Source organism: Stegostoma tigrinum, chromosome 47 (genome assembly GCF_030684315.1).
Source record: "Stegostoma tigrinum isolate sSteTig4 chromosome 47, sSteTig4.hap1, whole genome shotgun sequence".
Classification (NCBI taxonomy): domain Eukaryota; kingdom Metazoa; phylum Chordata; class Chondrichthyes; order Orectolobiformes; family Stegostomatidae; genus Stegostoma; species Stegostoma tigrinum.
This window is the reverse complement of record NC_081400.1, coordinates 662,103-675,936: the sequence shown is the minus strand read 5'-3', so window position 1 is coordinate 675,936 and position 13,834 is coordinate 662,103. Positions and strand designations below refer to the sequence as shown.

General features: G+C 47.2%; 1 protein-coding gene across 3 annotated transcripts in view; it reads left to right on the top strand.

Annotated features, from left to right (window-relative positions):
* itga10 (integrin, alpha 10) overlaps positions 1-13,834 on the top strand; it is a 99,952-nt gene that overhangs the window by 32,627 nt on the left and 53,491 nt on the right. For all 3 annotated transcript variants that reach the window (XM_059642935.1, XM_059642934.1, XM_059642933.1), the window contains exons 5-10: positions 1,572-1,686; positions 2,586-2,713; positions 6,505-6,653; positions 9,767-9,917; positions 11,094-11,259; positions 11,817-11,890. In XM_059642935.1, the coding sequence (XP_059498918.1) occupies positions 1,572-1,686; positions 2,586-2,713; positions 6,505-6,653; positions 9,767-9,917; positions 11,094-11,259; positions 11,817-11,890 (783 nt within the window). The remainder of the gene's footprint in view (positions 1-1,571; positions 1,687-2,585; positions 2,714-6,504; positions 6,654-9,766; positions 9,918-11,093; positions 11,260-11,816; positions 11,891-13,834) is intronic.

Here is a 13,834-nt window from a genome sequence, read left to right as displayed (position 1 = left end):
ATAAGTGGCAACTTTCCACTCACCTTCCTAATCACTTGCTGTACCTGCATACTCAGCTCCTGTGGTTCATGTCCCAGGAAACCCGTTCTCTCCATATTGCCAAATCATGCAATCTTTCTCCATTTAAATAATAGCCAAAATGGACAAGTTCAAAGTTATCCACATAGAGTCATACAGCCCATCAGACCAACTCATTCACGGTGACCAAGCATCCCAATGTGACCTAATCCCATTTGCCACCACGTGGCCCATATCCCTCCAAGCCCTTTCCATTTATGTATCCATCCAGCTGCCTTTTAAATGTTGTAACCCACCCCCACCACTTCCTCTGGCAGCTCATTCCACGCACACACCACCCTCTGTGTGAAAAAGTTGCCCCTTCGGTCCCTTTTAAAATTTTCCCTTCTCACCTTAAACCTATGCCCTCTAGTTTTGGACTCCCCCACCCAGGGAAAAGACCTTTTCTATTCATCCTATCGACACCCTTCATGATTTTATCAACCTCTAGAAGGTCACCCTTCAGCCTCCGTCATTCCAGGAGAAATATCCCCAGCCTATTCAGCCTCTGCTTGTAACTCACGCTCTCCAGCCCCAGCAACATCCTTGTAAATCTTTTTTGCGCCCTCTCTAGTTTAACAACCCCCTATTTATAGCAAAACAACCAGAATTGTATGCACAGCTCCAAAGGGGGCCTTACCGATGTTGTGTACAGCCACAATATTTAGTCCCAACTGAATGCATTGACCAATGTAGGGTGGCACAGTGGCTCAGTGGTTAGCACTGCAGCCTCACAGCGCAAGGGACCCAGGTTCAATTCCAGCTTTGGGCGACTGTCTGTATGGAGTTTGCACATGCTCCCCATCTCTGTGTGGGTTTCCTCCGGGTGCCCTGGTTTCCTCCCACAGTTCAAAGATGTGCAGGCTAGGTGGATTGGCCATGCTAAATTGCCCATTGTGTTCAGGGGTGAGTTGTTTATAGGAGGATGGGTCTGGGTGGGATGCTTCAAGGGGCAGTGTGGACTTGTTGGGCCAAAGGGCCTGTTTCCACACTGTAGGGAATCTAATCTAATGTGCCAAATGCCTTCTTCATCACCCTGTCTACCTATGATGCCGCTCTGAAGGAGCTGTGCATCTGTACTGCTGGGTCCATTTGTTTGGCAATCCTCCCCTGTTATAGTATTATATCCATCTACCAATATTTCACCCTGTCACTTAACTTGGATCTTTGCAGACCCTCTACCTGCTCTTGGCAATGTATTTTCCTTCTTAGGTTAGTGATATCAGAAAATTTAGCTACCTTACATTTAATCCTCTCATCCAAATTAGTGACGTAGATAGTAAATTGTTGCGGGCTCAGCACTCATTTCTGAAACACTCTATAGGTACAGGTTGACAACCCAAAAAGGAAATCAGTACTCCCAGCTTCCTGCTAGCTAATCAGTCCTTTATCCATGTTAACATATTGCCCATTATCACCAATGTGCTCAGACCTGTTTTGCACCCTCTCCTGTCTACAAAGTGGAGACAGAAACTGATCACAGTAACCCAGGTATTCTCGACCTCTAATTCCAGGTGTGTGCTCCCCTCTGGTCACAGAAGTGTGGAAGTTCCATCTACAACACTGGTATCTGTACAAACATCAGTTCCAAGTTTCAGCCTTCAGGGATCATTGCACCCACTGCACAAGGTATGAGCAGTGTCTTCATTATGTTCCTGCTAGCTTTGGGAAGAGGAAAAGGGGCTTCTATTAACCATGCAGATCTGACCATTCCCCAACTCCACCAAGGTATTGTGATAACACCAAGCAACACATGGTCAGGATGAAGATGCTTTACTTTGGGCTTTCTTTACAAGAGGTGTTTTTTCAAAATTGGCTGCAGGATTTGGAACAGAAAGATGGAGCCACCCTAGTTGGTACAGACTGTTATCTCAGAGGGCTCTGTCCACCCTCTGGTACCTTGGTCAGATTTCTCTCTTCCTGTTAGAACCTTGTTACCATCACCATTAGATGTAAGCAAGGGCGCAGTTAGGAAAATTCTTGCTTCTGGTTGTAGGTTCAAGTCCCACCCGAGATCCTCGATTGTTTAATGCAAGCCTGTCAAAAGGCTGAGTTTTTGGATGAAAATTTAAATGGAGGCTTTATCTACCCTCTTCGATGGATGTAAGAGATCCCATGGCACTATTTTAAAGTAGAATAGAGGAGTTCTCCATGCTTGGCCAGGCAAGCTTTAATCCTAAATCCTCACTGCGAAAATAATCTGTGGGAGCTTGCTGTGTGCAAATTGGCTGCTGTATTTCTTACAGTACAATAGTGACTGCACTTCAGAAGACGGCTGCATGAGCTGAGGTCATGGAAAGCACTCTGTCATTGCAACCTTTCATTCAGCTTGGTAACAAAGCTTGCAATGTGGATTGTGATGCTTTGATATCACCCTCACGATTTCAGAGCAGGACCTTTGAGTTTAGGGAGAGGGGTCTGAATGTGCTGGAATTTCAGGTTTACAAAGGTTGGTAAGCACAGTGAACCTTGACTTCTCTCTTATTCCTTTATCTGTATCTCTGTAACGGACTCTGCCTTTGTCTCAGACTGTGGCATCTCCATGGACATTGTCATTCTGTTGGATGGGTCAAACAGCATCTACCCTTGGTACGAGGTACAGAGGTTCCTCAGTAATGTCCTCAACAAGTTCCACATTGGTCCGAAGCAGATACAGGCAAGTCCAAAACCTTCATCATCACTCTGTTTCACTCTGGGCACTCTAGACGGAGTCACTGAATTGTTTGCTGCTGTAATTTTTACACCATTTTTCTACCTGCTACAGAACTGCACAGAATCAGTACATTTTAAACACCCCTGCTGCAAACCTTTCATTAAGAACTGCTGTGAGCAGAGCAGTGAACATTGAAGCTTCGAAACCCATTTTACAGACAGAGCAGCCTCACCCTCACTTCCACTATCTCCAGTATTTAACGTCACCCTCACTCCCATTATCTCCAGTGTACATCCTTATCCTCACCCCCACTGTCTCCAATGTTCACCCTCACCCCCACTATCTCCAGTGTTCACCCTTATCCTCACCCCCACTGTCTCCAATGTTCACCCTCACCCCGACTATCTCCAGTGTTCACCCTTATCCTCACTCCCACTGTCTCCAATGTTCACCCTCACCCCCACTATCTCCAGTGTTCACCCTTATCCTCACTCCCACTGTCTCCAATGTTCACCCTCATCCCAACTATCTCCAGTGTTCACCCTTATCCTCACTCCCACTGTCTCCAGTGTTCACCCTTATCCTCACTCCCATTGTCTCCAATGTTCACCCTCATCCCAACTATCTCCAGTGTTCACCCTCACTCCCACTGTCTCCCGTGTTCACCCTCACACTCACTCCCACTGTCTCCAATGTTCACCCTCACTCCCACTATCTCTAGTATTTAACGTCACCCTCACTTCCACTATCTCCAGTATTTAACGTCACCCTCACTCTCACTATCTCCAGTGTTCACCCTTACCCTCACTCCCACTGTCTCCAATGTTCACTCTCACCCCCACTATCTCCAGTGTTCACCCTTATCCTCACTCCCACTGTCTCCAACGTTCACCATCATCCCGACTATCTCCAGTGTTCACCCTTACTCCCACTGTCTCCAATGTTCACCCTCACACTCACTCCCACTGTCTCCAATGTTCACCCTCACCCCCATTATCTCCAGTATTCACCCTTATCCTCACTCCCACTGTCTCCACTGTTCACCCTCACACTCACTCCCACTGTCTCCAATGTTCACCGTCACCCTCCCACTGTCTCCAGTGTTCACCCTCACCCTCACTCTCTCCACCTCCAGCATTTAACCTCACCCTCACTCCCTCCACCTCCAGTGTTTACCTCACCCTCACTCGCTCCACCTCCAGTATTTAACCTCACCTTCACTCCCTCCGCCTCCAGTATTTATCCTCACCCTCACTCCCTCTGCCTCCAGTATTTAACCTCACCCTCACTCCTTCCGCCTCCAGTATTTGTTCTCACCCTCACCCCCTCCACCTCCAGTTTTTAACTCCACTCTCATTGTAGTTTTTAAACCTATTTTCGCTCCCATTAATGTTCCACATTTTTAAATTTTCTTGAGAGTGTGCAATGCATTTCTCAGCCATTGTGTGCGGATGGCAATTGTTACACAGCTCTGGTATCACAGTTGATACCCCAGCATTGAGTGGAAATACCGTCTGGACAGCCTGACAGGAATAGTTACCCCACTGGCGCATTAGCCACTTGTGGACTCACTGCGGAGGGGGCCAGAGCCGAACTAACAGCTGGGCGTTGACCTCTTCATATTGGCTCTATTTTAAACTGATGCGTATAATTACAAAAACCACAGGTATTTCCTCTTCCCTCCCATTTTCTACATAAATAAGTAAAGATAGACTTGGAAAAGACTCGCAGCTGTATGTTATTGTGAGCAAAATTAAAATCCAGACCTTGAAAGTTTGGTTATAGAAAGTGACCTTTTACCTGTACAAGAACTGTAAGACCTCAATGACACAGCAATCTCTTCCTCGCTGTGTAAGGGTCCCAGTCCTCGGAAAAACAATCAAGAGACTTGCATCATTGCTTAGCAGGTCTGGCAGCATCTGTGAAGGCAAAAACAGAGTTAACGTTTCATGTGCAGTGACCCTTCCTCAGAACTAATTCTATCCCACTCCATATCCTTAAACCAGTTCTGAGGAAGGGTCACTGCACCCGAAATGTTAACTCTGTTTTTTCCTTCACAGATGCTGTCAGACCTGCTGAACTTTTCCAGCAACTTTGTTTTTGTTCCTGATTTACAGCATCTGCAGTTCTTTTTATTAGACTCTTGCAGCATAGCTGTTAGAACAAATGTAGAAATTCATTGGGAAATGACTTGCTGAATAACTGTCATCGCACAGCAAGAGTCCGGTGTAAAGCATGAGGTTCTGTTTCTCCAAATATGACAAATGGTTGCAATTATTCAAAAGTTTTAGCATCCAGGTGTCAGTCACAGCTCATCAGGTAACACTTCTGTCTGAGTTCGAAAGCCATGGGCACAAGCCCCAGTCCAGAAATACAAATAATCCAGAACAGCATTTCCAATGCATTTCTCACGAAGAAAGGATATTCCCAGTAACCAGGCAGTACTGAGCCATGGGTCACATTTTAAGGATATGGAGAGGGCCACTTAGGACTGAAATGAGGAGAGATTTTTTCTCCCAGAGACTGGTGAGCCTGTGGAATTCTCAGTCACAGGAAGCAGTTGAGGGAAAAGCATTTAATCTTTTCAAGAGGAATTAGATGTAATTCATTGAACTAAAGAGGACTGAGTCGAGTAATAAGCTATGATCATATCGAATGGTGGAGTAGGCTAAAAGGACCAATTGGCCAATCCTGTTAGTCACTCTTGTTGGAACTATAGGGGGGAGTCAGCACTTAGGGAGTGGGCACTGTCAGAGGTTCGGTGCTGAAGGAGCGCTGCACTGTTGGAGGGTCAGTGCAAAGGGAGCGCTGGGCATTTGGAGGGTGGACATTGTTGGAGGGTCAGTGCTGAGGGATCAATGCACAGTCAGAAGGTCAGTGCTGAGGGAATGGGCAATGTCGGAGGGTCAGTGCTGAGGGAATGGGCACTGTTGGAGGGTCAGTGTTGAAGGAATGGGCACTGTCAAAGGGTCATTGCTGAGGGAGCAGGTGCTGTTGGAGTGTCAGTGCTGAGGGACTGCCACACTGTCAGAGGATCAGTGCTGAGGGCGTGGGCGCTGTCGGATGGTCAGCGCTGAGGGAGCGCCGTACAGTCATGGAGTCAGTGCTGAGGGAACAGGCGCTGTCGTAGGGTCAATGCTGCGGGAATAGGCGCTGTTGGAGGGTCAGAGCTGAGGGTGCGCTGCACTGTCAGAGGGTCGGTGCTGAGGAAGCGGGACTGTCGTAGGGTCAGTGCTGAGGGAACAGGCAGTGTTGGAGGGTCTGTGCTGAGGGAGCATTGCACAGTCAGAAGGCCAGTGTGGAGGGAGTACTGTGCTGTGCTTGAGGGAGTACAAAATGAGGGAGGAGTGATGAGCATGTCGCTGTGATGGCTATGTTGTACACTCTAATTTTGTTTGTTGTGGTGTAGATAATATGAACCAGGTTTTACTGGACTTTGTTATCCCGGCTGCGTAGTTGTGGTACCTTAAATCGGCTGCTTAATGTCCAGCCAGCCCGTTTGGGCTTCTGCACTGGCATTGTGCCAGGGACTGTCGATGCCTGCTGTGTGTACACCTAATGGGGTAAAATTTGAGAAAACCTGAGGAAATCCTAGAATACTTGTAAACCAGTGTGCTGGTCGTACTGCTGCTGTGTACATTGCAAATCTACTTTCTGGCTAACGCTGCAGCCCTTTCCCTCATTAGGACAAACATGGAGCTTCAGGTTTTCCAGTGTTTACCACAGGCCGAGGGAAACATTTGGTCACGGTTGAGTGACGTCTTTCTGAAGTTGTGATTGCTTCCTGCCCTTAGATTGGAGTGCTGCAGTATGCAGAGACAGTGGTGCACGAGTTCAGTCTCGGTGAACACAAGACAGCACGAGAGGTGGTGGAGGCTGCCAGAAACATCAGTCGCCAGGGTGGCAGGGAGACTAAGACAGCAATGGCGGTCAAAGTGGCATGGTAAATAGCAGCTTTATGCATTGTTCTGTTGGAGCTGCCCAGGTGGTTGGGGATCCAGCTGGAGCAGTGTCTGTGTACACAGTCCTGAGACTGTAACCAAAATAAGGTTCCGTATTTCGGAGAGCAGGCACCCTGAAGAGTTCCATATGCTGAGAGAATGCACATATAATTGGTTCTATGCATCTGAGAGTACCCATTACAGGTTCCATATGTCCACAGGGTTCTGTCCATTGAAGGAGGTTGTGTGAAGGGGGAGGTGATTGTTGGAGGGTGCATGGAGACAGGGAGGATGTTGTGAGGAGCGGGTGGCCTTGGAGGTTGAGGTTAGGAGTTTGAGATAGTCATTAAGGTGTGGGATTGTGATGGTTAGTGGGAGGTCTGGGATGGGGATGGTCAGCCAGGGGAGGGTCTCAGATGGTGGTGGTCAGGGGAGGGTCTGGGATAGTTACGGTCGGGGGAGGGTCTGGGATGGTAACAGTCGGGTGAGGGTCTAGGATGGTGACAGTCAGGAGGAGAGTTTGGGATGGGGTTGGTCAGGTTTAGGGGGTGTTTGTGGGTGGAGGGGGTGATAGTGATAGGGGAGGGGGGGACAGTCAGGAAACAGGGTGATGGTGATGGTCAGCAGGGGAGGGCTTGATGGTGATGGTCGATGGGTTGGGGGTGATGGATGGGGGAGGGGTTGATAGTGATAGTTGGGGGAAGAGTAACAATCAGGGGAGAGGGTGATGGTGATGGTTGGCAAGGGAGGGGATGATTGCTGGGTGAGGGAATGATGGTGATGGTGAGGGGTGGAAGGTGATGATTGGGGGAGTGAAGAATAGTGATGGTGAGGGGGGTGTAATGGTTGAGGGGAGGGATCAAGGTGATGGTCTGCAGGGAAGAGGGGAGTGATAGTGACAGTTAGGGGGAGAAGGTGACGGTTGGCAGGGGAGGGGGTGATAGCTGGCGAGGGAATGATAGTGAGGAGGAGAAGGATAATGATGGTTGGGGGGGTAATAGTTGTGGGTAGAGATTCATGGTGATAGTCTGCAGAGGAGAGGGAGATGATAGTGATAGTTAGTGGGAGAGGTTGATGGTGATGGTCTGCAGGGGAGGGGGTGAAGGTTGGGGGAGGGAATGATGGTGATGGTGAGGGGTGAAAGGTGATGGTTGGGGAGGGAAGGATAGTGATAGTGAGGGGGGGGTAATGGTTGTGGGGAGGGGTTCATGGTGATGGTCTGCAGGGGTGACGGGGGTGATAGTGATAGTTAGGGGGAGAGGTTGATGGTGATGGTCTGCAGGGGAGGGGGTGAAGGTTGGGGGAGGGAATGATGGTGATGGTGAGGGGTGAAAGGTGATGGTTGGGGAGGGAAGGATAGTGATAGTGAGGGGGGGGTAATGGTTGTGGGGAGGGGTTCATGGTGATGGTCTGCAGGGGTGACGGGGGTGATAGTGATAGTTAGGGGGAGAGGGTGATGGTGATGGTCGGCAGGGTTGGGTGGTGGCGGTGACCTGTTGATGTCTCTGAGTCACTCTCGGTCCTGATGCGAGGTCGGGTGCTGTGGTTACAGCTGTTGATGGCTGTGTCTCTTTACAGCCCCTCACTAACTCCGACATTTTCTGTCCTTTGACTGTAAACAGCCTTCTTGGCCTCCAGCTTGCCATCACTAACCGTGCACTGTTAACTTACTGGGAGGCCGCATGGCTTGCTGGTGACCCTGACAGTGAAGGTTAACAACTTCAGAAAGAGCTCATTCATTAGCTGAAAGAACATAACAAACACCCAAAACATTTTACACAAAGCCCTGCTCTCAGTCACACTACTCCACACTGCTGATAAAAATAGGACTGCAATTTCATGTGTTGATGCTATGATTCTGTTCATAGTTATCCAGTGTAGCCGTGAAACTTTCCTCATTGACTAGTTATTTTCCTGAGTTTGATGCTCAATAAAGTGAGGCATTTTAATTTTGGGGAATCAATGATTTTTAGCATTCTTGTCAGAATTAAGCAGTATCTTGGTTACAGATTGAAACTCCCTCTCTACTGTCCCTATCATGCGAGCAGTTGATTTAGGAACGCACAGAAGCCATTCGGCCCATCAAGCCTGCACTGCCATATGGGTATGATCTTGGGAGATCTGACTCTACGTTTCTCCCTATCCTAAATGCCTGAAGACTCTGTTGTTAATTAAGATTCTAGCTGTCTCTGCCTTTAAAATATTCAGTGACTCAGCCTCCTCTATCGTCTATGGAATAGATTTTCTGGGAATAAGGGGTCACTGGAAGAAAACTTTCTCATCATCTCCATCTTGAACTGGAATGCCCACACTTTTAAACAGGGTCCAGAAATTCTAGTCTATTTAATAAGGACCAACATCCTTTCAGCATCCACCCTGTTAATTCAGGTAAACACGCTTCCAGGACAAGTATACCACAGGGTTAGATACAGTGTAAACTACCTCTACTCTTTTAAACTGGAAGTAAAGGTCTATCAACACTGTCCTGTCAAACACTCCCAGGACAGCGACAGCATGGGGTTAGATACAGAGTAAGGCTCCCTCTACATTGTTCCCAAACATTCCCAGGACAAGAACAGCATGGGGCTAGATACAGAGTAAAGCTCACTTTACACTGTCTCCATCATACACTCCCAAGACAGGGACAGCACAGGGTTAGATACAGAGTAACGCTCACTCTACACTGTCCCTATCAAACACTTCCAGGGTAGTGACAGTACGGGGTTAGATACAGAGTAAAGCTCACTCTACACTGTCCCCATCAAACATTCCCAGGACAGGGACAGCACGGAGTTAGAATTAGAGTAAAGCTGCCTTTACACTGTCCCCTCATCAAACATTCCCAGGACAAGGGGTTAGATACAGAGTAAAGCTGCCTTTACACTGTCCCCTCATCAAACATTCCCAGGACAAGGGGTTAGATACAGAGTAAAGATTCTTCTACACTGTCCCCCGCATCAAACACTCCCAGGACAGGGACAGCATGGGTCATTGTAATGAGTGTCAGTGTGTTCCTGAAATTCTGAACTGAAAGTGAAGAACTCACTCCTTCAGACACATCAGTTTTGTAATTACTGCAGTACAGTTTTTTTGACTCTACCATTTGTTTCTCCAGCTCTGAGGCCTTCAGCCCAGAACGTGGTGGACGAGAAGGAGCTACAAAAGTGATGGTTGTTGTGACAGATGGTGAATCTCATGATGGCCTGGAGCTTCGTGGTGCACTTGCTGAGTGCGAGAAGCGTAACATCAGTCGCTATGCCATTGCAGTAAGTGAGTCCAGAGTTGCACATTGTGCAGCAAACAAACAGATCATACAGCCCACATACTGAAGTTTATACTGTACTGCAAACGAGACCTAGCACTTGAAGGTTGCAGGAACAGCTACTCATATTCCACTTGGGAACCCTGCAGCCCAATGGTATCAATGTGGACTTCACCAGCTTCAAAATCTCCCCTTCCCCCACCGCATCCCAAAACCAGCCCAGCTCGTCCCCGCCTCCCTAACCTGTTCTTCCCTTCCTCCCACCTCAAGCCACACCTCCATTTCCCACCTACCAACCTCATCCCGCCTCCTTGACCGGTCCGTCCTCCCCGGACTGACCTATCCCCTCCCTACCTCCCCACCTATACTCTCCTCTCCACCTATCTTCTCCTCTATCCATCTTCGGTCTGCCTTCCCCTCTCTCCCTATTTATTTCAGAACCCTCTCCCCGACCCCTCTCTGATGAAGGGTCCAGGCCCGAAACATCAGCTCCTAAGATGCTGCTTGGCCTGCTGTGTTCATCCACCTTCACACTTTGTTATCTTGGATTCTCCAGCATCTGCAGTTCCCGTTATCTCTGAGACCTAGCACTCTGCCTTAATGTTTAAACATTCTCCTCCTCTTTTCTCCCTCCCAAGTTTAGCTGGTTTCCGTAATAGACTTGCCTAATCATTCCATTTGGTGGTGAGCTCCACGTTCTGATCCCTCTCTTGGGTGACAGAGTGCTCCTGAGATCCCCATTGGATTTTTTTCATGGGCATCTGATAGGGTGGCACAGTGGCTCAGTGGTTAGCACTGGCCTCACAGCACCAGGGACCCAGGTTCGATTCCAGCCTTGCATGACTGTCTGTGTGAAGTTTGCACATTCTCCCTGTATCAGGGTGGGTTTGCTCTGGTTTTCTGTCACAATCCGACAATGTCCAGGTTAGATGGCTTGGCCATGCTAAATTGCCCATAGTGTCTGGGGATGTGCAGGCTAGATGGATTAGCCATGGGAAATGTGGGATTACAGGGATAGGATAGGGGTTGGGTTTGGATGAGTGGGTTAGTGTGGTCTTGATGGGTTGAAAGGCCTGCTTAGAAACTGTTTGGATTCTGTTATCCTATGACCGGCTAGTACCCAGTGGTGCTCAACATCAAAAGATGTAAGTCACTGTGTAACCCAGAGTTCCTCCTGCAGGTTCTGGGCCATTACATCCGAAGACGCAAAGACACAGAGACCTTTATAAAGGAAATCAAATTTATTGCCAGCGACCCCGATGAGAAACATTTCTTCAATGTAAGCGACGAGGCAGCACTAAACGATATCGTAGATGCTTTGGGAGACAGGATATTTGGGTTAGAAGGTAATGGCCATGTTATATATGTTGAAATTATTTATCTGTTCAAAGCAGCACACCAAATTCTTTCAATCATTTCATCCTGCTCTGCGCTGACAGTGCGACCCAGGGTTTCTGAGTGACATTGTGAGGAAGTTGGATTCACATCAGTAAAGTTACAGTCAGTAACACGTGGTGCTGAGGGAGAGGGGTTGCTGAGTGACAGTGTGAAGGAGCTGGATTAACATCAGCAGAAATGCAGTCAGTAACACATGGTGCTGAGGGAGAGGGGTTGCTGAGTGATAATGTGAAGGAGCTGGATTAACATCAGCAGAAATGCAGTCACTAATACAGGGTGCTGAGGGGAGAGATGTTCCTGAGTGACAGTTTGAAGGAGCTGTATTAATATCAGTAGAGATACAGTCAGTAACACCGAACTGTGGGAGGAGGGGTTTGAATTAATCTAAAACAGGTTTTGATATTTGCAGATTGACTTGAACTTGCCTTGTTTGACTCAGATTGGATGCAGGTCTGTTTGTTGCTGATTTATGTCTGACCTCTGTTTCTCTCTCAAATCTATCCAGGAACAATTCAGCAAAATGAAAGCTCATTTGAGTTGGAAATGTCACAGGCTGGATTTTCAGCACACGTTCTGGAGGTAAGTTATGAGTTTGTCCTCTGCTATAGCCGATAGTATTGGTGATGATAAGAAACAGGAAATGTTCCCCAATTCTACTCCAGCCAGTGAGTGAGGGAGAACTTGTGACGGATCAAAAGTACAGACTAGTGAAGGAATGAACTTAAAGATCCCTGGGTGAGGATAGAATTTTTGGAGTAATTTACTCCAGATGACTGTGAATGCTCAGTGTTCAGTGTATTCAAGAGATTTTTTGTGGTACTTGGGAATTAAAAGACATTGAGTTGGGCAGAAATGTGGTTTTCATTTTGGAGGTCAGACCTGAATGACCCTGTCCTGGCTCTTGTTCCTACGTCATGTTCTGTATTGCCGTACTCCACTATTTGTTTAAAGTTGGGATGTAGGGAATGACCGGGGAGGTATAGAATTAATCAAAGATTCCCCCTCCTCATTGATAGTGCAGGTGAACTGTATAGACAGGTAGAATCAGAGAATGAGTTCCCCAGCAGTTAGCGCCATGGAGTCTGATACAGTCACCAGGTTCAGCTTGATTCACTCCTACTGCTGAGCTAAGACAACAAGATATGGGAATAAAAGTAGACCATTCAACTAAATGAAAGTTCATTTGAGCTGGAAATGTCACAGGCAGACTTTTCAGTGGATGTTCTCGTCCAATGAGATCATGCTTGATCTGATAATTCTCAACTCAGCTTTCTTGCCTTCTCCTCGTATTGTTTGATCCCCTTCCTGATCAAAAACCCGTCTATTTCAGCCTCAAATATGTTTAACAATCCAACCTTGGCAACTCCACAGATTTGCCACCCCCCGGAGAAAAACTATTGCATCTCATCTCTTGACCCAAAACATCAACTTTGCTGCTCCTCTGATGCTGCCTGGCCTGCTGTCAGTTATTGCTATCTCCACCTCACCTCTGTTTTAATTGGGTGACCCTTTTTTTCTGAGATGAAGTCCTTTGGTTCTAGATGCTCCCACAAGGAGAAACAGCTTTTCCACGTGTACCCTGTCAAATCTGCTGAGAATCTTGTATGTTTCAATAAAGTGCCCTGTTATTCTTCTAAATGCCAGTGAGTACAGGCCCAACCTACCCAACCTCTCTTCAAAAGAAACTCCCTCCATTCCCGGGATCAACCTAGTGAACCTTCTGTGAGCTGACTCTGATGCTAGTCTAAGGAGACCAAAACTGTTCACCGTTTTCTAGGTATAGTTTAATACTGCATTTTGAGGTTTTTGAAAGACTCCCTTATTTTTATTCTCTATTACATTTGAAATAAAAGCCAACATTCCACTTTTCTTCTCAATTACCTGCTGAACTTGGATGTTTGTTATGAACCACTTGGGATAGTGTGCTGATTCTTCAAATCTACAATTCCCGAGTTCGCCACTAACATTAATGATTTAGTCAAAGTACGCACAATCCTCTCTTTACCTGTCTGGTGGAATCAAATTAACAATTTAACACTGACCAAGTTCCTGTACTCGCAATAACTTACAACAAAAAACAAAATAAATGTCATCTTGGCATTACTTAAAATGTGGTGAAGGAAACAACAGCTTATTTTATTCAGTCTATTCCAAGGCTTATTGACTGCAAAGGTTGATTGGAACCCTGGATTTTGGAATTACAGATGTGTTGGAGATCTGGGTTTAACAGGTTACTGGCTTTAGCGGGGATCTGGGTTTAACAGAGCAGTGGGTTTAATGGGGATCTGGGATTAACAAGGCACTGGGTTTAGCAGGGATCTGGGGTTAACAGATTACTGGGTTTAGTGGGGATCTGGGATGAATGGCGATGTGGGATTAATGGGGATCTGGGTTTAAAAGGGCCTGGGTTTAGCAGGGTGCTGGGATTAATGGAGATCTGGGATTAATGAAAATCTGGGTTTAACCAGATCTTAGTACAACAGGACTATGGTACAGCATTGGAATCACAGGAGGTGGAGCTGG